The sequence below is a fragment of the Diabrotica undecimpunctata genome, chromosome 10 (genome assembly GCF_040954645.1).
Source record: "Diabrotica undecimpunctata isolate CICGRU chromosome 10, icDiaUnde3, whole genome shotgun sequence".
Lineage (NCBI taxonomy): Eukaryota > Metazoa > Arthropoda > Insecta > Coleoptera > Chrysomelidae > Diabrotica > Diabrotica undecimpunctata.
Genome location: NC_092812.1, coordinates 35080422 through 35106354, shown reverse-complemented (window position 1 = coordinate 35106354; position 25933 = coordinate 35080422). Strand labels below are relative to the sequence as shown.

General features: G+C 35.1%; 1 protein-coding gene across 1 annotated transcript in view; it reads left to right on the top strand.

The window, feature by feature from the left end:
- The window catches only part of LOC140451833 (uncharacterized), a 68017-nt gene that overhangs the window by 16007 nt on the left and 26077 nt on the right, over positions 1-25933 (top strand). The window contains exons 5-8 of the mRNA XM_072545732.1: positions 2672-2901; positions 2962-3147; positions 5515-5668; positions 7430-7612. Coding sequence (XP_072401833.1) covers positions 2672-2901; positions 2962-3147; positions 5515-5668; positions 7430-7612 — 753 coding nt within the window. The remainder of the gene's footprint in view (positions 1-2671; positions 2902-2961; positions 3148-5514; positions 5669-7429; positions 7613-25933) is intronic.

The window sequence follows — 25933 nt, the reverse complement described above, 5'->3', positions numbered from 1 at the left end:
TTCCCTTGGGTTATTCGGTTTTGTACATCTATCTTAACTCTGCCATCTGCTGATATGATGCTTCCTAGATATTTATACTGGTTGCAGCCTTTTATGACTGCGTTTTCAAGCCTCAGATCTGTGGTATTTCCTCCAATTTTTAAATATTCTGTTTTGCTTATGTTTACAGTAAGCCCCCATTTGGCATATTCCTCAAATAATTTTCGATTCATATAATTTATATCTTCCTCATCGGTTGCAACCACAACCTGGTCATCTGCAAACAACAATGTATACAGAGTTTCTTGTCCCACTTCGATGCCCATAAATCTACATTTATTTCTCCAATTCCTCAATGCTTCTTGGACGTATATTTTAAAGAGTGTCGGTGACAAACAGCATCCTTGCTTTAGGCCTTTAGTGACTTTAAATTCATTTGAGGTTCTGGTTCCAATTTTTACACAACTAACTGCATTTTCCTACAATTTATATATCGCTCGGATATACGTCGAATCCAATCCGGACCTTTCGAGGACCTCAAACATTTTCTTTAACAGGACACTATCATATGCTTTCTCAAGGTCTATAAATACCAAATGGGTCTCTCTACTTCTTTCGACACGCTTTTCAATTATTTGTCGTAGGATAAATATATTATCAAGGCAGGATCTCCCGGTACGAAAGCCGCTTTGTTCTTCAATATCTTGTATCTGTCTTTCAACCCTCTTCTTTAATATTCTCCCGTACAACCGGCCCACAGAGCTCGTCACACTAATACCTCTATAATTGGAACAGTCTCTTTTATTCCCTCTCTTATATATGGAGCTTATATAAGATTTATTCCAATCTTTAGGAATTTCCTGGTCTCCACAAATACATTTATTGAAAAGGTCTACTATTAATTCTAAAAGTGCAGTCGGCCCATATTTAACCACCTCTATGGGAATGTCTCCAGGCCCTGCGGCTTTTCCGTTTTTAACCTCTTTTAAGGTTTCTGTCAATTCAGATAATATTATTATAGGGATTTCCTGTCTTTCGTCTCTGTTGTCTATTAATTCCCTTATCTTTTCCCATCTGTACTCTACTCTATCCTCTTTCAGCAGTTTCGTATAATATTCTTCCCATTCATTTAACTTTATGAGAGAAATGTTGTCTTCATTTTTTCCATTTTTCCTAAACTGCTTTTAATGTTTTCCAAGCTTGTGCCACTTTTGTTCCACCCATAAATCTGTCCAGTTCATCACACTTAGTCTCCCAGTTTATATTTTTCGCCTTATCTACGTCTTTTTTAACTTCTCTATTCCATTTAGCGTATATTTCTCTGTCTTGAGGATCTTTGGATTGAAGCCATATGTGATATGCTTGTTTTTTCTTGAGAACTTTCTCTTCTAGTTTCGTTGACAACCATTCAGTCATGTTTTCCGAAATTCGTATATTCTTTTTCTTTACTTGTGGACTCCCATACATATTGTCTCAATGGTTTGGTATCTCCGGCCACACGTTTTCTTTTCTTATTCTGTTCCAGAGTACTCTATTCATTTTCACTTTCACTAGAATTAGTTTGTTGGTACTCGTCCGAAAGGAACGTGTCGGCAAACTCATCCGAATTTTCATCTGACAGAATTTCTTGCCAAGTTTTTACGACGCCTTACAACAGGAATAGAGAAAGTCAAGGCGTGATGCCCCATATGGACTGTCATAGGCATTTTGTGGTAAAAATCGTGCTGGTGGCCGCGAGTGTTAGATTTTGATTTGAAAGTTAAAGAAAGTAATAGAAACACTTAAAAAAAGTGATCGGCCAATGAAGACATTCAAATTTTCAATATGGTGAGGAAGAGAAATTTGATAGCGATTCCAGCAAAATAAATGAAGTTTATAAGAAGACCCATGAAAGAATCAATGCAACTTCTGAAATGACTTAATTAGATTTAATTAGACTTAATTAATTAGGCCAACTGTTAGACAGAACAAGAAAAGGCTGTTTGCCCCTGCGGTTTATGAGGCGATGTTGCCAATATTTTACGATTGATTCGTAAAGCCAGGAAACTATTGTCAGGGCGTATTCAATCGATTGGAAAAACGCTATGAAGATGCCCATCTACAATAAGTATACAAAGTAAAATTGCGAAGTAGAATCCAGCGTGGAAGGGCTGGAATACTTGCAGAAGATTGGAACAGTTATTACACGTATACTGCGCTTAGCTTCTCTCCCCTCAGTCAGTGTTAGCATTTTGAAAGATAGTAGTAGATAGGTTCGTTAATGGTTTGAAAGAGATAGAAACCGATTTAGAGGAATCAAATTTCGTAGGAGATAACAGAAGGATTGACATAAGGATTAGATGGATTCTAATCTAAGGGTCGGAAGTCTAAGGATGATCGAAGACACGAATGATAGAGTTCTTAATGGCAAAAGCTCTTGTAAAAGTTGTTGTTCCTGTCAGAGTTGTGAAGAAAACTGCTGTCAAATTCCTGTGGTGTGTTCCTATAGCATCGATTTGTACTGTAACTACGTGATATTTTGGGGCTAGTAAGTTATCCGGACGACAGTTTTTTATTGATCAAGCTATGGAAAATTTATATTCATTCAACTAAAACTGGTTTTCTACAATAATAATAAAATATCAAATACGCTGTTTTTGTTGATTTTTTATATCTACATCATGCTTTTAAATTTACTTTTTTCTATTTCTAGATGATCTGTCGCAGGCACTAATGCTGATTACCAATGTCATTTACTTCAAAGGGACATGGACTCATCAATTTCCTGAAAATAAGACATCCCGCGGAGTCTTCTATACATCTGCTGAAAATGTAAGAGACGGCCAAAACTCAAAATTAGTTGATTACATGACTACCACTAACAAATTTTTGTACTACGAGGATTCAAATTTGGATGCGAAGATCGTCAAATTGGAATACCAAGTGAGTGGTGAAATTGATATAATTTGTCATACAATTAACTAATTGAATTTAATTTAACAGGGAAGTGCCTATGCCATGTTTATAGTCCTACCGAACAGTTTGAGAGGATTAGATAGTCTAATTAAAAATGTTAACTTGGCCACAATAGGAAATATAAAGATCCACATGTCGGAAACAGATGTTGAGGTTACTCTTCCAAAATTCAAGTTCAATTTTAACATCAAGTTGAGAAAGATTCTTCAAAAGGTAATTAAATGATTTATTATATAGTATGTCTAGAAAGTATGTGGGAATTCATAAAAACTTTTTGTGTATACTGAAAAAACCTGAAAAAGTTATCTCGTGGAAATAAAGTTAATTTGGATGAGACACAGATAGGTAAAACTGTCAAGGTCATTTGAGCCGTAAATTGAACAGAGAAGTCTCAGTACGATGTAAAAAGACACAACAGAGAAAAAGTACAAATCTAAAGTTATACCACTAGCACTAAAGAAGGATGAGGATGAAGAGAAACATAAAACTGAGAAGTACTAATAACCAAAATAAGAAAACTTAAGCCTATACAATCAAGAGATACCAACACGGTGGAATAAAATAACTACAATTCTTATAATCTTTAATAGTGCTTCTTTCCTTTTGCAACGGTATTTAGTCATTGTTTCAGTTTCTACGACATGTGTTAGAGGAAATATATGCAAAACTTTACTATATTCACAGTTAAGCAAAAGCGCGCGAAATGCAAGAACACCGCATGATCATGGGTCCGTCGACAATTGTCACCTCGGGGGAACAAATACGGGTCTAACCACCTTCTGTTATCTCCGGGTGTTCTGTAGAGGGCTTCGAATATCGCAGTCGAGAGTTCCTCTACCCAAGTCCATTTACTGGGTATGGACTTGTAAATATTTACCTTCTGATGAATTGTCTTGAAAAAGACAAGATATTTCTTACATGACAAAGGTACACCAAGTCGAAATAAAGCATCAGGTCGTGGTCTTCTGAAGGCTTGTCTTGAAAAAGACAAGATATTTCTTACATGACAAAAATATAGGTCGAAATAAAACATCAGATTGTAGTTGAATAATATCTCAGCCACAGAGTATAATTGGAACAGCAGGAAGCAGCGCCCCAAGAGCACTAAGCTCTCGGAGAGCCCGTGAGGGACTGACCTGGCTGACCTTAAAATCGCCAATATTTATATGTGCCGTTCGAGCGATAAATAGGGATTTCCAGGTCAAGAGCCAATGGGAAAATTCGAGGCGGGGCGATGCGCTGCGCATCGAAATGCGCACTAGTCCACACACTATGGCATTTGATGACACAATGGGCCTAAGGATCATAAAAGTGATAGAGAGAGGAGGCGACACATACCTTACTTGAGTAGGCAAGAATCACGTATAATTATTAGGGTATTTTTTAAGGAACTTAAATATATAGAAAACCTCAACAGAGAGAACGAATTTAGAGCATTCTATAAAAAAGTTAACATCAATAGAAAAGAATTCAAGGCAACCACAAGACAATGCAGAAGTCATAATGGTCTATTAACCACCAACGATTCTTGAAGTTAAAAAACTAGCCAGAAACAAATCACCCGGAATAGATAATCTCTATTATAAAAGAAATATGGACACAGAAATCCCTCCCTAATGATTGGAATATTGGAATACTTTGCACCATACACAAAAAAGAAGATATCTTTGAATGCTCGAACCACCGAGGAATTATGCTTCTAAATGCAGCGTATAAAATATTTTCCACAGTACTACAGAACGGATAGTAGGAAAATACCAATCTGGTTTCAGAGGTGGTAAATCGACAATTCATCACATGGCAATCCTGAAACAAATTTTGGAAAAAAAACACTGGAATATGGCATTGCTCATCATCACATATTTATAGACTACAAAGCAGCCTACGACTCTGTGAATAGAAGAGAAATGTTCAAAGCAATGAAAGGGCTAGGAATACCTAATCCAAGAATTCCCACAGAGACTGTTTAATATCAAAATATTAACCAGATATTTGTAAAGGACCTCGTGTCTTTGGTGGTATATTTGTTTGTAATAATATGCTTGTCCACGTTTAACCGAATTAAGACACGAGAGTGTTTAGCTATTAGCGTTGCAATACATATCAACGCGTGGAGGATGACCTTAAAAGGAAAGTTATAAATTTAGCAGCGGCACATTAGAAAGGGAGTTGTAGATAAATCTTGTACTCGTACTAGTAACTAACTTCCAACGTATTGGAGTCTGGGTAGTACCAATATATGGTCTTTAAGCTGTGGTGAGTTTTATTAAACAAACAATACTTAGCAACAACCCTTGAACGTAAGCCAATTAAACGATTGAGCCTGCAGGTACCTTCAACCAACCTTATAGAAGAAATAAATATACAGTCCACGAGCTATCGAAGAAGCAAAAGATCCAAGGGGTGAAACTATTCCTGATACATAAGCACCCTGTCCGATCTTAGAGATATTTATTACTATGTAGCACAAGGTCTTCAAAACCAAACAAGAATTGGTTTTGTAGATACATACTTTGTAGATTTACTATACTTTAATGTATACGGATTATTTAAATACATATTCTTTTTATTGATGTCTAGCTTGGACTACACAAAGCATTCCAAGACACAGCCAGTTTCACAGATATAGTGCAAACCAACAAAACCTTAACAAAAACTCTATACATTACTGACATTATTCAGAAAAGTGGAATAGAAGTTGATGAAAAAGGAAGTGAAGTCTACACAGCAACAGGTAATTATTTATTATCATTAATCTTCTATAATATAAAAATGAATCGCACAATGTGTTGGTAAGCGCATAACTCAACAACGCATGGACCAATCTTAACAATTCTTTTTTTAAAATGTTTCCTGAAGTTTAGGGATGGCTTTTACGGCGAGAAAAATTCGAATAATTTCCGAAATCCTCATTTACAGTGAGATTTTAATCTCACTCACATTGTGTATTTAAATTTAGACGGTCGTACTCCTTTCAATATATATATATATATATATATATATATATATATATATATATATATATATATATATATATATATATATATCATTAAAAGGGCCATTTCATATTTTTAATACTTTTGATCATGTATGTTAAAAGTTGATTAATATTTAATGATTAATAAGTATTTAAGGATTAATAAGCTTTAACAGTGTTTTGTAACGATACCTTGTTTTCGTGGCTTATAGACTGTGGTCTGGAGCGAAATTAACGAAAGATAACTTTCAGAAAGAAATAATTCCAAACCTTGTAGCATTTTAAAATTCCTTGATATACATATATTGAAATCCCCTCGTATATGTATTAAAACACAGATGTGTATTTCCTTTTTATCCTGTTGATCGAAACCGCTTTAAGATATTTTTCGTTGTCAAACGAACGAAATATTCCAGTTTATATGTTTTGTTTATACTAAGTTGGGAAGCGAATGATTTTTAAGAATCACATCACTCTCGCTGAGGCGCTGTCAGAGACAACTGCTCCCAGCGCTTAGTCCAAATTTTTCGTTGAATTTGAAATGTTTTCTTGTTTTTTGTCCCTTTTCATGGAAAATGTGTAGCAGTGTGAAGTTAATAGTAGCAGTTCAATGTGTGGTTGCAGTCTAAGTGAGATTTTTAAAGATAACCACATTTTGCCGTTGTGTTCAGTTTTACCTGTTACAGTTTTTTAAGGAGAAAAGTTTCCAAAGTTTGTGTTCCATTGCCCCAACTTCCAACCTCAATAATTCGCAGTGTGATAGCAGTTTTTGTTCGTGTGGCATAGAGTTTAAGCCCAGTTCTATCCATAGAAATTCCAGTGAAGTCTAGTTTCCATCCCCAGCATTTTTGTGTAAAACCCCAGTGCAATCCGGATAACTTTTGTGTTTAAATTTTGAAGGAAAAGCAAAAAATAAATATTTTTATTAATAATTACTTTCATCATTTAAAAAGATAATTTTTTATTTGTAATAATTTATTTCTGCTATAAATTATAGCCCAGTAACAATAGTAAGTGTTTCTCTTTGTTATTTTTGTATTTACTTTTGTAACTATTAATAAAGTATTTTTATATTGTCTATTTTTGTAACTGTTTGTGGTGAGACAGCAATAAATTCGTTACAATTTTTCCCCAAAACAATTTGTTGCTCACATATGTCGTTACAATTTGTCACCTCGAAGCGGCGTCCTTATTTTAAATAGCTAGAGGTGACCCCAATCCAACCCCCTTGCCATTCACTTATCCACGACCCAGCTACTTCAAATAAACCCTGAGTGCCGTTCGCATAAGTTTCGTTTATTTTGCTTGCCCTATCTCCACCCCCAGTAGTTTCTGTCCCCAATTTTCAACCCCCTATAATAATACCCTATGTGGTAGGTAAAATACTTCGTTACAACCTCGACCTAGTAGACCAAAAAATTATGTATGATTAAAATTTTAGCTATATCTGTTGAAAATAGTCCATAAATGTGTAATACGCAAATGAATATGTCCTTATATTTTATATATTATTTTCAGGGGTCACCATAGGTAATAAAATGGGCGAAAATACGATAAAATTCAATGTATCACATCCGTTCATGTTCTTTATTGATGGTCCCAATGGTACCTTATTGTTTGTTGGAAAATGTGAAGATCCAAATGAGGCGGATCCTTTAGATATTCCGAATCGTTGGAGTCAAGAAGAAGAAAAAAAAGAACGTGAGTTTTTATCTATTTTACTTACTTTTAATGATACTTAAAAGTTACATATTCTTTATATTATTTAATAGTTTACGGTGCGGTAGTGGGACGGTTTCATATACGGATATGATAGACTTATGATTAGGATAAAATTGGGATTGTAAATTTTAATCTAATGCCTTAATCTTCCGGTAACTCTTATTATTCCTTTATCTGATTGTTTTTTATTTCTTAGTTTGTATATCTCTTGTCAAAAGTGAATTTTTTATTGCGTTTGTTTTATTACTTTTAGTAATGGTTCTTCTAGTTCTTGAACGCTCAATTTCTCTTGCTTGTTATTTACTCCAGTCGTCAGAGACGAAAACGCCACTGAACCTCTAAAAATTATACGAACAGGCTGAAGTTTACCGAGAATATTAATCTTGGGACTCCAAAAAAGATTCAAAAAGTTTACCACTTTTACCCACGGGCTTCCCCCTAAAACCCCCCTCGCAGGTGGGTAAAAACGTATCGAGTTCTCCATAACCGGAACGGGGACCACTAATACTTTTTTGAACAATTTTTACTTTTGGAGATGGACGCGATATTAAATGTAGGTGCCTTTATTGATGATGAAGGACGAGAACATAGAAAACGCGCTTCTTCTCCACACCTTGCACGACTATACGGCCGCTTTCATTTAGATACCATGTCTGATTACAATGTAAAAATCTTTTTTGCTTTTGGATTAAATTCCATCTTCTCCGATCTTGGATGATCGTAAGGGTTCTGGCCTACGACTTCCTTCAACAAAAAAAAAATCATCTTCATTGCTGAAGTGAAGTCGTTTTCCACTATTTTTCATTATTTATAAAAATCAAAACAAATATACTTAACCACAAATGTGAAAAAACACGTGCCACGTGTGCTGATGAAATGTGGATGTTGAAATTTTGGTAATCGGGTAAGATCCCCTTGTGCGTTCGGTTACTTTCGGCTCGATAGGGATGCGTATGAACGTAACGTATCAGCCCGTGACGTTAGGAGCTGATTAAATGGAGAGTGAGCATAATGCAGGGTCAATCACTGACGGTGGAAAAAGCCTGGAGAGAGTCATTAAAGAAGCGATGGAAGGAAGCAAAATTGGTCGCCAAGATGTCAACAGGATGCCATACTGGTGGAATGTGGACATCGAGGCACTAAGAAATGAATGTATAGTAATAAGAAGAAGGTTAACAAAAGCAAGAGGCAGAGCAGGAATCAGCCCTGAGGTCATCGAGGAGATCGAAGAGTGGTACCGCGCAAGGAAGAGGGAACTGTACAGGAAAATCCTTACAGAAAAAAAAGAAGACACTGGAAAGAGCTGTGTGAAAAGCTGGGTGAGGACATCGGGGGTCAGGTATACAAGATCGTCATGAAGAAGTTCCATGCGTATTCTCCTTACGAAATGCCTATGGACAAGAAGCTTGAGGTAACATGAGAGCTCTTTGCGGACGGCAGATGGCATGGTGTATGGAGGGATGAAGGAACTGAGCGGGCTGTACTCTTTACCATGGATGAACTTGTCGAGGCATTGGGTTCACTCAAGACGCGTAGGTTCCCCGGACTAGATCAGATACCACCTGAGGCGGTGAAAGTCTAGGACGGGCGGAGCCTGCGTGGCTTCTGGAACACATGAATGCACTGCTGGAAGCACAAACCTTTCCTGAGCCTTGGAGGACATCGAGGTTAATACTGCTCCCCAAGGCTAGGGAAAAGTATCGCCCCATCTGTCTTCTTCCATGCATCAGTAAGCTGTATGAAAGGATGCTGCGAGTACGCAGAGACGAAATGATTGAGAGGCCAGGTGGTTTATCTCGGAGACAATTTGGTTTTTGTAAAGGGAAAAGCACGATTGATGCAATCATGAGCGTACTCGAAGCATTGCGCAACAGAGGGGATGAACATCGCTGGGCGGCCCTGCTGTTGTTTGACGTTAAGAATGCATTCAGTACGCTGCAGTGGAACGAGGTAATGAAGGCAATGGAGGAGAGAGAATGTCCTGGTTACCTGATGAATGTGGTGGCGGAGTATCTGTCCGAGAGAAGGATTATGGTGGAAAAAGGCACGATCGTGGACGTGACGGCCGGGGTACCCCAGGGATCTGTCTTGGGCCCGACGCTATAGAACCTGGCATATGACGGGGTTATGCGGTTATGCACTGTGAATACGGAGAGCCAGATCTCAAATACCGGGTTCGGAACGCAGGCTGCATCGTAAGGAAATGGATGACGCAGCACGGACTGTAACTTGCGGCAGAGAAACCCGAAGCCATCATTCTGAAGGGGACAAGGAACAGGCAAAGTGTTGAATTGCAATGTGTGGGAGCATGTCTAACACCCAAGAAACAAGTAAAGTACCTAAGAGTGACATTGCACCAGAATGGAAAATGGGGGGAGCACGTGCGGAAGGTGGTTCGAAAGGCTGCAAATAGTGCGGCTGCGTTGGGGAGGGTGATGCCCAACATTGTACAGTCGATCGTCCTCTACGCGGCACCAGTCTGGAGTGAGGCTTTAGAGATAACGGCCTATAGAAGGCTCATGACACAAGTGGACAGAACAAGTCTGTTGCGAGTGGCATGCGCCTACAGGACTGTGTCTGCGGCAGCCTTGTGGACCATCACTGGATGTGTTCCGTTACATGTTTTGGCGGTGGAAAGAAAAGAGCTCTATGAGAGAAGAGGCCCAAACCTTACTGTGGCCGAGAGAAGACAGGAAAGGGAAAGGTCAATTGAAAGATGGCAAGAAGAATGGAACATCACGGAAGATGTGGCACAGTGGACGAAAATGCTGATCCCGAACAAAAGAGATTGGGTGGACTGTGGCCACAAGCAACTGGATTATTTCCTGACGCAGGTGCTCACAGGACACGGATGTTTTAGGGCCTACCGCTCTAGGTTCGAAAAGGCTGACACAGATGGATGCCTATACTGTGGATACTCCGACTCTCGGACACTGTAACACATACGATGTTAGATTGCAGCAGATGGATAGTGGAAAGGAACAGAATGGAAAGAGAGAGACAGGTGTGAATTTTGTTACAGTGAGAGAAATGATTGAGAGAATGATTGAAAATAAATCAGGTTGGACTAACATACACAGCTATATCCGTGCAGTGATCAAGAAAAAGGAAGAGGAAGAAAGACAGCTGGACCAACGGCAAGGGTAAGAGTGAAAGATGCTGGAAGTTGAAGCTAGAAAAATGGGTCACACTGTATGAGTTAGATAGGCGTGAGTCATACTGTGGGGAAGGGGGAAATGCCCGTCTGGAAATAATGCCGTACTAGGAGCGATAAGGGTCTTCTACGCGCTACCTGGAACGAAACAAGGAGCCTCCTTACTGATGAATGGAGTGTGGATGTGTATAAATGGAGAATGAATAAATAAAGGTAGTACTTTGGAAGTGATGCCGACCTTACAGCGGCCATTCCGCTTCCGGATCACTGGATGACAGAGGAGGGTCTGGTTTAGCAGCTAAGCGTTCGGTGTAGGCTCGGCGTAGAAAAAAAAGGTGGGTAAAAACGTAAAAGAGTCGATTTACCAAGAGTCTGTACACCATAGAAAAAATATTAAAAAAAAATTTAGCTGAGATAATTTTAAACAAAAATGTTTATGAGCATTTTTGTGTAGAATGAACCCTTTCTCTAAGAAACAACGATTGAAGCAACCGTCGATTTTTCATGTCGTTTTCGTATGGAGTTTTTTCATTTTGCCAAGAATAAACTCAGTTATTTTAGAAGAACCAGGAAGATTTTTCTCGTGACACTGACCCCGCCAAGCAAATGGCAGTTGTTTTGAGTAATATGGACCTCTATAACAAGAACCTATTTATGGGACTTTATTAGTTACTAACAAATTCAAGCCAAAAAACGGTAAATTTTTGCTTGTTTCATATGTCACCAAAAAAATGAAGCATTTAAAGCACATTTGTGAGTAAGAAACTAATAAGTCATATAAAATGCCCTTTTTAAAATGTTCCTTTCCTTATTTGCTGCTTAGAAAATTGCAAAATAAGTCAGAAATTTGGATTTTTTAAACAAATAGTTTAAAGGTTAGTTTGTTTATCCCAAATAAAATGTTTGCAACAACAAATTTAAGTCAGAAAATAGTGATATTATGTCAATATTATTAAAAAAAATGTAAAAAAAAGTAAAACAATTTTAAATATTGCAAAATCATTTTGAAAAAACAAAAATTATTTTCTCATATTTGGAAACCTTACATTTTTTCACAAGTTTAAAAAAGAACATTTGAAAGAACATAGTTTTAATGTGCCAAATTCGAAAAGATTGCCTTTCAACGGAATCGTCCACAAAGCTTGAAAATGTGGTTCTCAACCGGCTTTGAAACTTCTTGTTTATGGGTACCGGACCCTCGTGCCCCGGTACCTAGGCTACCGCAACCTTGCTACGGTCTCCTAGTTTATTTAGGGCAAACACACAATCACATACTAACTTAGAATTGACCTCTACAGAATTGAGTGCCTTAAGCGCTGCCTGACTATCCGTGAAGATGGCAACTGAACAGAACGTTATTTCCTGCCTTTCTATTTCTTCCACGCAGTGATGGATTGCCGTTATTTCCGCCTGGAAAACAGTCACGTCCTTAGATAGACTTACCGGGAAATGTATCCCTTGATTTGTCCCTACTATGCCTTATACTTATATGAAGAACTTTGAGTTTTTTCTTTGGAGATTTGGCATTGATGGGGTTTGTTAGGTAAAGGTAGGCTATTTTTCCGATTTGTTCACGTAGACTGCAAAGAAATCGTTTTTGTCATCTAACATGACCGGAATAATTAGAATTAGTTTGGTTTGGCTGCAGAATTTGCTTGAGATGTGGTTTATCGTGCATTTTGTGTCGTGTGAGTGTGCTACGTCATGTTATTTAAAGGACTCGTCGTTTAGGTAATCGTAATCGTTTCGTAGACTCACTGCTGCTTCTCTGAGTTCCTCCGTTGTTTGAATCTGGTATCCATCTATAGTAATGGACACTCGGTACAAACCGACTGATTATCAACCTCCTGTTCAAATACTGTAAGTATGTTTATGCGCTCTAAGTTGAGATGAGAGTTTTGTGACAAAGTTGTTTTGTATTGTGTCATATATTCGATGTATTTTGAACGGCTACCGATGTTTAAGGCGTGTGTGTAAAATTTGTAGTTGTGGTAATACTCTGTGAGTGTCAGGTGGCTATGAATGATGAGTTTTGGTCTGTATTTTGATGCGTGGGGTGTCTTTGTGGTGTGTTAGTAATTTGTGTGTTGTATGTCGCGTCAGTGTTTTGAATATCAGTTGATGTGTAAGTATTTTGAATGTCAGAATTAAAATTGTCCAGGATGAGAACCTGGAGGATAGTGTTTGTTGTAAGGGTTTTTGGTTGGTTGCCATGGAAACGACGGTACCTCGAATTGTGAAGCATATTTCATCTGAACGGAGTTTTTAATTAGAAGAGGACTTTTTTTTCTTACGGTCCACTCGTGAGGAATGCTTTTTTTCTTTTTTGTGTTATTTAGTCATCCCATCTGCCTTTCTTATAAAGTTTTTCCAAATATACATACGTCCATACATTCGATCTAGATATTTTATGTTGCCTGTTTTCGTTGTAATACCAAACCTCCTCTGTAACTCCTTTTTGGCATAATATCATTTCTATTTTTGTCACGTCGTTCCATTGATTCTTCACTGCTCTTCCACTTCACTTTCTCTAGTCCATAATACCGAAGAACCTGTCGGACACTTTTCTTCCAGGAAGTAATCTTTGCTTTTTATACGATTTGGTAATTATTGGCTGCTTTTAAAGGATAATTAAAAATTTCTTCTTTTTTCAGTTTATATGATTGCATTAATGACTTTTCGGTACGAGTATGATTACATGTTTTGTATTGTCTCTCGTTTACTGTGTAATTTTTTCATTTTTTTTTTCTCTGCTATTTCTAACATCATTTTTGTCCTCTCTGTGTGAGGTCGGGTTTCTGCTGAGTATGTCGTTATTGGTCTGATAACTGTTTTGTAAATTCGGCCTTTCATTTCTTTCCCAATATTTTTATTTCTCCATACGGTTTCATTCAGGCAGCCTGCGGCTCTGTTTGCTCTATTCACTTGATCTTCCACTTCAGTTTCGAGCTTTCCGTAGCTGGATAATGTGCTGCCTGGCCTTCATGCCAAAAGTAGCATTCCGTTGAACCAGTTTTCAAATCAGACACCGTGAAGTTGTAGCAATTCAACTTCGATTTATAATAAAAAACAGATACAGTTCCTTGCGGCGTAGGAAGAACTGCTTGCAAGTCATAGACTGATACAATGTAATTGGGATTAGCCTTCGCCTTTTCTTGGTCCTTTTCTTTTCCCGATAAATCTTTTTCTTCCAAATGTGATACATACTTGTGTTCCAATATTTCCTTAGCTCCTCCTATGGCATTTATACGCATCACACAACTCACAGCGATATTTTCTGGGTATAAAGAAACTAATGTTAAACTTTGTGTTAAAAATTTTTGAGAATATCACTAAATTTGAGTGCGGTAGATTGTTTTCCTGGCAATTTTGTTTGTAGTCATTAAATATATCAGTTGAAGTTTTTCCACCTTCGATGTATTCCCTATTGGTTTGCTTGCGAAGATAGTGGCTCTCAATACGAGGAATCGATCGAATGTGCTCACGAACTCCGTCTTTAATCGATGGATCCATTTTTTTATGGTTTTTGTATTTACCTCTTAAGTCTACTTCCAGGAACCCTTTTTCAGCTTCGACAACGACCGTTCTTGTAATTCGATTGTTGATATCTAGCGTAGCCATAAAAAAGTATTTGCATATGCGAACTTGCTCATTATTATTTATATGAAAATAGTATGCATTATTATGTTGTCTAGGCCTCTCTGCACTGCTTTACCTGTACGCTGGTTTGACTCGTTTCATGCATTTGTGAATGAAATCCCTCTGTCTATTTATATTTTCCAGGGCCCAATATTTTTTAAAATATCTTTCCTGGTATTTTCATCTATTTTATTAGAGCACTTTATCCGGTATTTTTCATATATATATATATATATATATATATATATATATATATATATATATATATATATATATATATATATATATATATATATATATATATATATATATATAAACAACACAGTTTATTAGGGTTGCAGTCAGAAAATTGGCCGGGATGTTAATAAAACACTCTTTTGACTTTTTGTCTAGCTTTCGGAATGGTTTTATTCCTTTTTCAAAACACTGTAATAAGAAAAATATGTAAATACTTACTAGTCGTTGAGATTATTTGTAAAAGCATTGACACTCAACATTAATAACACACATAAACATAATAACTATAAAATAATGGACAAAATACATTCTAAAATTTTTAAAATTTAGGTACAGATAGTAAAACTTAGTTTGTCATCTTTTACTGATGTGTTGTGACGACACATAGAGAACAAAAAGAAAAAAACCCTATGATTAAAAAGTAGTTAGGTGTACTCAATATTATATTTCTTTTTAAGAAATACTAGAGGCCCATTTTAGGTTATTTTAATTTTTAAACCTGTCTTAATAGTATGCAACATGTTATGCATATAAGTGTAATTTATGTAGGTACAGGTAGATATTAATTTTAAAAACAGTTTTCCTGTAGGCAATGGTTAAAAAGTGATTCTAATCTAATCTAGTAAAAGGCTGTCATTTCAAGGGGAAACGCAGTTTGTCTGGGACGATAACTATTATCGCCACCTAGGACAGAAATCTGAACTGTCAACTGACATTTCAACCTACTGAGTTCCAAACAAACATATTTGGTTCTTGAAACAATTAACTTGATTTATTGCTAATTCATTTTACAATTTGATGATTCAAATATCCTTACTCGGAAATTTTATTACTTCATCGGTAGTTAATTTTTTCGCATAATTGGCAAAAATATTGGTTACTGTAATTTTAATGTAAGATTTATTAAGTAAAATAATAAATAAAGGTTTATGTTACTTTATATTTCTTGGTTTACATGCAAGTTAGAAAAAATGAGTGGAGTGACTGTAGATGGCAATTGATTGGGGATGGCTGCATGGGGACAAGCAAAATCACTAAATAGTTGTTTATAAGCAAAAAATAATTCTTCATTTTTTTTTTAATAATATTGATAGAATAAATCTTCTGCTTTCATAAGCTACTCGTAGAACTTCATTATTTTCTGACATATTGTTGCAAAAAAATTTAATGTGGGATAAACAAGTAAAATAATTTTTAAACTATTTGACCGATCGCTGTGAAATTTTAATCATATTTTAAGCACCACAAGTTACAACATTCCATGTAATATTAATGTTCCAAGTTTATTTTTAAAATAGTTGTTAACATTTATAAAAAACTGAAATTTCTGAATTATTTTGCAACTTACTTAGCATCAAATAAGGATGGTAACATTTAAGAAAAAACCCCATTTTGAAGTTTCTTACTCTCAAATTTGTTTCAAATGATTCACTTTTTGCTGATAGATGAAAAAAAGCGAAATTTGACTGTTTTTTGACCTCAACTTGTTATTAACTAATTAAATACAAAAAATCGACTGCAAGAAACATAAATTGATAAACATTATACTCTTGCTATGGAGGTCCGTACTACTCAAAACAACTGTCGTTTGCTGGTGGGGTCAGTGTCATAAACAGGGTACTGTTTTTGCTTATTTCCCTGAAATAAATGCGAAATGGGATGTAATTTATGATTTCGAGAGTCAATTCACTAAGCAGGATTAATGTAGCCTAAAGCTAATATTACGGGATGCACATTCATCTTAAAACCAATTTTCTTGGCCCCATTTTCCAATAGGATAAAGAGTTCCTTAGCAGCTGTGGTGGATTGTGTAATTGTGTCTAAGTCAGTAAAAGCCAGCAGTAGCTTTGATTCCTGTGCAGCAAAGCCGTCTACCCTCTAGTTATAAGTTATCAGTTAAAATTACAATTAAAAATCACAAAGAATATTTATTTTAAATAGAGAGTATCTTTATACATATACCTACTCTCAAACTCCTGAGCTCTAAGGTACCCCAGAGCATATTATCAGGAAGCACATAATATTGAACAACAGGGTTTAGTTTTAGATAGCATAAAGCCACTAGTGAATAAATAAATAAATGTCCTGGGAGAAATAACACTACGTTATATTATGCACTAATCACTGATAAATGTCAGAGTTTCATCTCTTCGAATTAAAATTCACATCATTTTTTATTACAGGTTTCTGAAATTAATTCTTCCGTTATTCAGTCGTATCAAATATATTACTCTTTATTTGTTTCGTGGGTTTTCGGAGTTTTTAATGTTTGTCGTGATCATAAATTAACCATTCCAATAATATTAATGTTCCTAAAAAGCATCTATAAATAATTAAAACTTGTTATATACGTGATTCTCGGGAATTTTTAATATTTTGGATCGAACTAATTTAACTGTTGTTTACGTTTACGTATAACTGGGATTTCCAAGGTTGAATGTCGGATCTGCTTCTTGAGACAGAGTCGTGACATGCATTTGGAAAAAGGCTAACTTTTGGGTTTTGTGAATTATTATAAAACACAAAAAATATATTATTAATGATTGACGAGACCATTATTTAACGACCAAGTTATTTGGAATATTTAAATCTATTTTAAAAATTTTCAATCGCATTATTTACTATTTGAGTTCAAGTTTTTTGGAGAAGGTTTGGTCATGAGGGACACGGCCATTGAATTTACTATATATTTAGAGCTAATAGAACAATCCAGTTGTAAAAATAAACCTTTTTTCGTCACGACTGTATAGACGAGTTTTACAGTTGACATGTGTAGTATGAGATATTACAAAATTACCCTCATCTAGGGATTCATTAAGTTTTTAGTGGAACTATTTTTAAATAAGCAATCGAAAACATCAAACTCGTTCTTTTGCCTATAACTTAAAAACTTGTCATTCAAAGATATGACGTCAACAGAAAACTTTGTTACAAAAAAAGATACACAAAATGAGATCTGCTAAATTAAAATCGGTTAATAAACGAAAAATTTATTTCAAACAAAATTGCTGTTTTTGAATATTATTAATAACTTTTTTATTATTTATTAAAATTTGTTTAATTGTACATGAAGTAGAGGGTTTTATCCTGTTTGAATTGTGTACAAAATGTGGGCCAGATAGAACACACCGACAAATTTAAAGGAAGTTCCTCCGTTTTCATACGGTGTATGCCAGTTTTAAGCTGTTTCAATACAAAAAATACCACAATAAAAATATTGTATTTATTAAAAACGCAATAATATAAACATCAGTGGCACAATCATCATCATTCAAACTTTTATATTCGCTTACAAAGTCTATTCGAGCTGCAAGATGATGTTTCTGAACTTATACATTGGAGTGTCTTCCAATTCGTGTCTTCTTCTAATTGCTATTTGACTCCTGAATATTTGCAACACTAAACCGTGTAAAGAAGTTTAAGTAAGTATATTCCTTAGAATACAACAGCTTTTATTGGATGCAGTTTTGTATATTAGCCATTATATTTAATTTTGAGATAAAAACATTGTGTAGGAGTAATTTTCTTATTTTTATAATAAAGAACACAGTTGCCTGAAACACAATATCATATCACGTTTCAACATGGTTTCGGCTGTTTCACGATTTTCTGTGGAACTCGAATCTCTTCTTGTCGAGGGTTATATTTGTCAGTTGTTCTTCTTAACTCTATTCTGTATAATGTTAATATTTCTTTCACTAGCAATTTTCTCTGTCCTATTTCCTCATTTCTAGTTCTCTCCATTCTTGTTAGTAAATAGCATCTTCCAGGACTTGCTATCTTTGTTGCACCTATCTTATTGGTATTTCTTTCATTTATCATTCAGTATTCTGCAGCGTATGTCATATTAATTCGCACCAATATTTCATATATCGTTTTTTGCTTTTCATACCCACGTTCTATTTCAGGATCAACTATAATTTTTTTTTTTTTTTTGATAATTTGGACGTAACCGTTAAAAAGGACTGCTGGTAAAAATATTCTGGATCCATAAAACAGATCAAACGTTTTATTTGGTTTTCAAAGATCTCATTTTCGTGTGAACATGTTGGAAAAATATATTCATGGCAGTAATTGTTTAAAAACTAATACCGAGTTTCTGTATACAGAAAAGTAATTGTTTCTATTAAAAATACATTAGTTAATTGTATGATATATTGTACCTAATTTAAAATATAATGTTGATCGTCGATAACGGATCGGTATCTTCGAAAAATAGCTGTAAAAATACCATGACTCACAAACCTGTTAATAACACTGGTTTTTGATACCTTTAAAAAAAATTCAATCTCCGCCAGTCTAAATAATAAGAATCTTGACGCGAAAGGTAAAGGAGCTAACACTGTACGAAACTTCTTCACGCGACTGACACGGGCAGTGCTTCGCAAGGGTTAAGCAGATGTGCAAAAAGAAAAATCGTTTATATTTTAAACATAGTGGATTAAAATGTTGTTAGTTCTGTTTTTGTGTATAGCAGGTATATACTCACCTGTATTAGCTAATAATTCAATTTATTTCCTTGATCAGCAAAATCAGCAATCAAGAACAGGTAAAGAAAAACTGTGTTTTCATTTTATGGAATAACCAAATGTTGGGATATTGTTTTGTAATTGCCATTGACTTGTAACTATGAGCTTGAAATAATTAATTTTTCATTAGGCCAAGCGTTGGTTCTGAAAAATATTACCATGATATTTTTTTACATAATAACTTTCATGAGATAACCCAAAATAAGGTTCAAGAGGAGAAAAGTTATTCAAATTTTTTTAACCCTTAAATGCCCGTGATATGAAAATAACCATAAATGCCCATGTGGGGTCTCCTAGGGACCCCACTAAAATTTTCAATTTAGTAACGTCATTTAGCACTGACTAAAAGGAAAACACGGTTAAAAATAATTTTAAGCATATTTGAATAATTTTTATTTATTTTTCATACAAAATTAACGGCTTTTCTAGAAACAAATTATTTTCAATTCGAACAAAATTAAAATTAAATAATAATATAAGCATATAACTTTTAGTTGCAATTTTTACATACAATAGTTTTTTCTTCTTTTCTGTGCACCTGGCATATAATTTTTTTGCAAAAAGAGCAAACGGTATTCACTTTTCTGTCACAGTTTCGCGGACACTGGTAACAACGAGCACGTTTCTTAGCTGAATGGACGGATTGAGTTGCAACTTCGGTAGTTGGGTTTACCATTGGTATGCCACAATCTTTTAGAGCAGATTTTACATAGGCTTTATGTTTTATATATTTCGCTCTTTTTTCCATGTTGTTTCGAGCAAGCTCAGCCCCTAATTGTAACAGGAAAATACGTCTTCGTGAAAAATTATTTTTCTTCCAATCAGGATTTTTTTCAATGTATAAAATATAGGCATTTAGTGCACATATGTCTATAATATTCATAAAGAGCCTGAATGGCCAACGAGCAGTTCTTCTTTTACAGGAATATTCCCTAATCAGTTTGTCGGCATTATCAACACCACCCTTGGTATTATTATAGTCTAAAATCATCAAGGGTTTGTTTTGAGAGTCTTGACAAATTATATCACTATCGTGTTGACTTGAAAGAAGATGTACCATCCTGTGTATTTTAGGTATGTACGAAACCATAGCTAATTCTTTAGTAAAAGCAAATATTGACGACTCCGCAGGTCTTTTTGTCAAACTTAGTTGTGGTGGTGTATCAGGTTTATTTTTGCGGACGGTCCCAAGTAAAGTAAGGTTTTTAGATAAAAGATATTGAGCAAGAGGAACACTGGTAAAAAAGTTGTCAGTTGTAATTCCTCTCCAACTGCCATGATATGGTTCCACCAGATCTTTCACAACACGAAATCCCTGATTCTTCTCTATTCTACCACCTGGTAGTTTTCCAAGGTACACCTGAAGTTTTGATAAATAAGATGTTTTAACATCCGCGGCAGCCCAAATTTTTATCCCATAGCGGCAAGGTTTTGATTTTATATATTGTCTAAAAGGACACTTTCCTCTAAAACTCACTAACTGTTCGTCAACGGTTATATGTTCGTATGGTTCAAAGGCTTTGTCACAGTTAGAGACGAACATGTCCCAAATTACTCGTATCGCCGCTAACTTATCCTGTTCCTTCCGCTCCACCCTGGTCACTTTGTCATCAAACCTCAAGAAACTCGATAATTCTTCAAATCGGTTCCTAGCGAATGCGGCTGTAAAAAATGACCGGCGTATTGAGGTGTCTGTAGACCATATCTCTCGTGTCGATTCTTTCCCACACCTTAAAGCACCAGCTTTGATAAGTGCTCCTAAAAAGCTATCCAGTTCATTGTTGGTAAGTACCGTCCACTCTTTTTTGTTATTCGGATGTTTTTCGTTCCACTCTTGATAACGCCTAACAGCTTCTTCATTAGTATGAAGGCATATGACATTCTTCATCTCTTCGGTCAAAAATAAATTGAAATAGTCTAAAAACGTGTTGGAATTTTTACTATAGTTTGTTAAGCCTGGATGTATATTTATAATATTTTTTTGTTGCCTCTTGGATCTCACGAAAGGTAGGCTATTCCACTGCATTCCAGATTTGGATGCAGGGGCGGATGGGCAAGTAAAATTCTACCGGGAGAATAAACGACGGCGGCCCAAAATTTAATATATATATATATATATATATATATATATATATATATATATATATATATATATATATAATATATACACATGGGAGTTTTTTTGATTTTTTTAAACTATAGAAACTTGAAACTTGGAATATAAAATACAAAGTTTGCTCTAGAAAATTCTATATTAAGATATTTAAGATATATAAATAACAAATTAATGTGTTATAAGCTATAGGTGAATGAAATATCGTTTTACATATATAGCTATCACTAAATGGTAACCTATTATTTATTATATTAATACATTAAAGCGTCCTTCATTAATTTGGTTGTTTGACCCAAACGATTAATAATTTCATCATTGTTGATATCGCTCAGTATATCATTTTCAATATTCATCAGCATGAACGACTCGAGTCTATTATCAGACAAGGAGTTTCTTAATCTATTTTTGATAAATTTTAAAGTTGAAAACGATCGTTCACATGCCACTTGCGAGATGGGCAATGAAAGTATATATTGATAAGCCAATACCAGCGTGGAATAAGCCCCCTTAAACAAATTATATTTTAAAATTGAACCGTAGCAACAAATGACACAGTTCTGACATTTGTTAGATTCGATGCACACCCTTGATTTTGTACTCTGTTTTGTTATACAGTCATCTTCGTCTACATCTGACTGTGCAGAAGAAGAGTCGTCTAACCCCACATCAAGTCTAGCATAATTTACTTCATATGAATCTTCAATTGTTAATTTAATATGTTTCCAGTTGCTTGCAAAGCTTGCTAACTCTTCTTTCAACTTTGCAGGAGTTGCAGAAGAATCAAACTGTATTAATTTTTCTGACAATATTTTTAGAGAATTCTCAGGTAGCTCACCTTTGGCGATTTCTTCAAAATTATTTGGATCTAAAATGCTCAGATCCCTACATAATTCAGCGTTGTTTGCAAATCTTCTACTGATTGATTCTACTGCAGTATCCGCAATAACGTTAAAAAAAACAATTCTAAAATTTTCTTTTGGGCTTACTGGGATTTCATCAGAAGTTTTCTCATCAAAGAATTTCTTTTTCTTTTTTGATCGAAACTCGGGCAATTGTTCTTCAATAAAAAATTCGAAGTCTCTCCTTTCAAAAGAGAGTTTAGCCCACCCTACAAATTTATCTGCAGATGCTTCAATGTCTGGAAAATTTCGTTGCATTTTTTTTAAACTCAGTATAGAATCATTAACCATAAAGTTACATTTTAATAAATCTAACCCTGTTGTCTGAATATATCTTGATAAAGGGCCTGTTATAGAGAACAGTTTTAAGAATATGTGCCCAATTAAAATATTTTCGTATTTCAGTAATTGTGCTTTGTAATTTGCAGCAGTCGCTCTTGCATCTGGCTTAATTTTTTGTGAATTTTCAATTGTATTAAGAATGTCAATTAAATCAACGTACAGTGCTTTATTAGGTTCATTAAAATTACCAAAAATTTTACTGAGCGCTGCTTCCTTTGACCACCAACGAGTTTCTCCTATCAACTGAAGTTTCTGTGATCTAGCATTGTTGCCAATGTCCAACCAGTAACCCATGCGTTGATGAGATTCTTTAAAAAATGCTGCTATACAATTCAGTAATGAAAAAAATGATGCGGCCTTAATGTGGGATTTAAAAATGTCTGTCAGAACAAGATTTAAAATATGCGCATAACACCAAACATAAACATGATTTGAATTTTCCTGGACCATGAAACTGGAGAATCCCGAATATCTCCCTTGCATATTAGCCGCCCCATCAGTAGAGTCAGCAATACAATTTTTTTCATCCAAACCATTTTTTACCAGTATGTCATGAATCATGGTATGGAATCCCTTCCCTGTTGAATTGTGACAAGGAACAACTGCAAGAAGGCGTTCGTGAATTGTTCCGTTGTAAACATACCTGAAATAAAATAAAATAAGCAAAGGTGAAGATTTTATTATACTTACAATTTAACATACCTTGTTACAACTGAACATTGGTCTGTTACTGAAATATCTTGAGTGCTGTCTATTTCTATAGAGAACATAGTGGCAGTCTGTATCTCTGAAGAAATCTTCTTTTGAATAATTTCTGTGATTATGACAATGATTGAATTTACAGTAGTTTTTGACAAAAATGTGTAGAAATTTCCAGCTCGACGTTTGATTTTTCTATTGTGATAACTTTTGCTTTTTTTAACAATGGCGTCCAAATGTTTCTTCAAAATAACATCAAATTTGAAAAATTAAGGGTTTAGGTCCGGGCGTGGCAGCCCACAAACGACGGCCCACCGGGAAAATTCCCGGTATCCCGGTGGGCCCATCCGCCCCTGTTTGGATGTATATGTTGGACCACTAACCTCACTAATATTATCGTCCACTTCGGTAGGTTCTGCATCTGATTCCTCGTCACTGTTGACTTCTAAATTGTCCTCAGTTTCCGAAACATTTTCCTCAAAAACATCTTGCTCTTCGCTATCTGATTCGTCGGTAATCTCATAGTCGAAATCGGAGTCTGATATCCCTTCTTCTATATTTCGGATAATTTTTTCATGTTCTTGGTCGCTTATTGTCATTTTCATTCTCTTACGGTCCATTTTTCAATGTAAACTGACGAAAAATGTTAAAAATAATAAAAATATTCTGGTGCCTCTAAATGCCCAATCGGGGTCACAGCGAGACCCCACTTATCTAAATCTCTCTTACAGACCACTGCACCTCACGAATGTTCGTGGTATACTAACAGAAATCGTAGGAGACACGTCCACACAAATACCTGATTGCGCGATTGCCAAATGTTTCAAATAAAGATATTATAGCCAAAAATGTATGTCTGGGGTCCCATAGTGACCCCGATTGGGCATTTAAGGGTTAAACAATTTTTTTAACCAAATTGTAACAATAAATTTTTTCGGAGCGCACATGTTTTTTTATTTTTTGGATCATTCTTAATAAAATGAGTAGCTATCTTTAGTTTTTCTGTAAACTTGATCATTTTTGAGTTATAAATAATTTAAAACTGAGACTCTGAGAAAACTGCTTTAAATTTTCATTGTACAAATGAGCAATCGCCCTGCCGTATACGCTTCATTATCGTCATAAAAAACAATGGTTGAATAGTTATTTATGCACCAAGAGTGTTATTAAGATGATTATGCCTGAAGAGCACTATAATCCATCCAGAGGGCCTCTGGCCAGCGGGATGGATGTTGCTCGATGAAAGTAATCATCCGGTAAGTAATCAACCCTTCTATTGTTACCCAGTTCTTCATGTTCTCCACCTTGCATGTACGTCGTATATCTATATCTGTACTTCTAGCTCTGTCCCATAGTGTCTTGCCATCAATTTTTCTAAGTGTTTTCATATCTGCTGTTTCTAACGCCCTTTTTGTCCTCTCTGTGTCAGGTCGTCTTTCTGCCGCGTATGATGACTGTTTTGTAAATTCTGCCTTTCATTTATTTCCCGATATTTTTATTTCTCCGTATTGTTTAACTCGGGCAGCCTGCGGCTCTGTTTGCTCTATTCACTTAATCTTCCACTTCAGTTTCGAGCTTCCCGTAGCTAGATAATGTGATGCCTAGATAAGTAAACTCCATCACTTGTTCTATTATCAGACCTTCCAGCTCCAATTTACATCTTAGTAAAGGCTATAGCGGGATAAGATAGTCAAAAGCCCCCGCGACTTGTGTTTTCAATAATGCATATAAAAACATGACTTCATACAAAATTTTAGGTTCCCAGAGCCCATAGAACTTCTTAAATCTAAAAAGAAGCTTTTTTCGACTTTATTTTTTTCTAGACGCAATTTTGCTTTAAAAAATCTGAAGAGATTCATGAAGATGTATCTTTCGAATACAAAAGAGCCTGATTCTTTTCAAATTTTTATATTGAAAATTGAGCTCAGAAAAAATCATTGAAATTTTCAATAATTTTTTAGGTTATGTTAATAATTTTTGGCTAACTTTTAAATAATAATTTTTTATGTATTTTTTTTTCGTTCTTTTAAATGGCTAAGGCAGAATTTTCAATTTTCTAGCGGAAAGCATCGAAAAATCAAAAAAACCGTTCTTTTATTCATTTATTTGCACATAAACTCAAGACTCAGTTGGTAATTATACATTTTTCAACATTTTTTTCCTCCACATTATCAAAATTCATTGTAAAAGTCCCCATTGAACTCTTTCATAAAGATAAAATTCGAAAATACCACGTATTTCTATCCTTTTCGCACTTTTTTTTACCTTACCTCAAAATCAGATAGTTAGATGTATGCTTTTCCATCTATTTTCTTGCTATGAATCATCATTGTTAAAATAATCGTTTTTAACTTAAAAATTCTCAAATTGCCAAAAAATGGTAATTTTCTAATATTTTCTCACTTTATTGGCTCATAACCTTAAAATCTAGTAGCTAAACGATCGAATTTCCTCGTATTTTTGATCGCACCCTTCAATTTTGTTATACCACTTGTCCTTTTTTTTATATAGTCAAAACTTAAAAAAACTGTTTCCAAGCATTATTTCTATTTTTGACTCGTTAATTGCATAATGTGATATATATCTGTGATCACCTCGGTAGGACAAGAATATTATTATTATTTTTTAATATTTTTTAACATTGTAAAAATTGTTTTATAAATTCATTTGGATATAAGCGAGGAC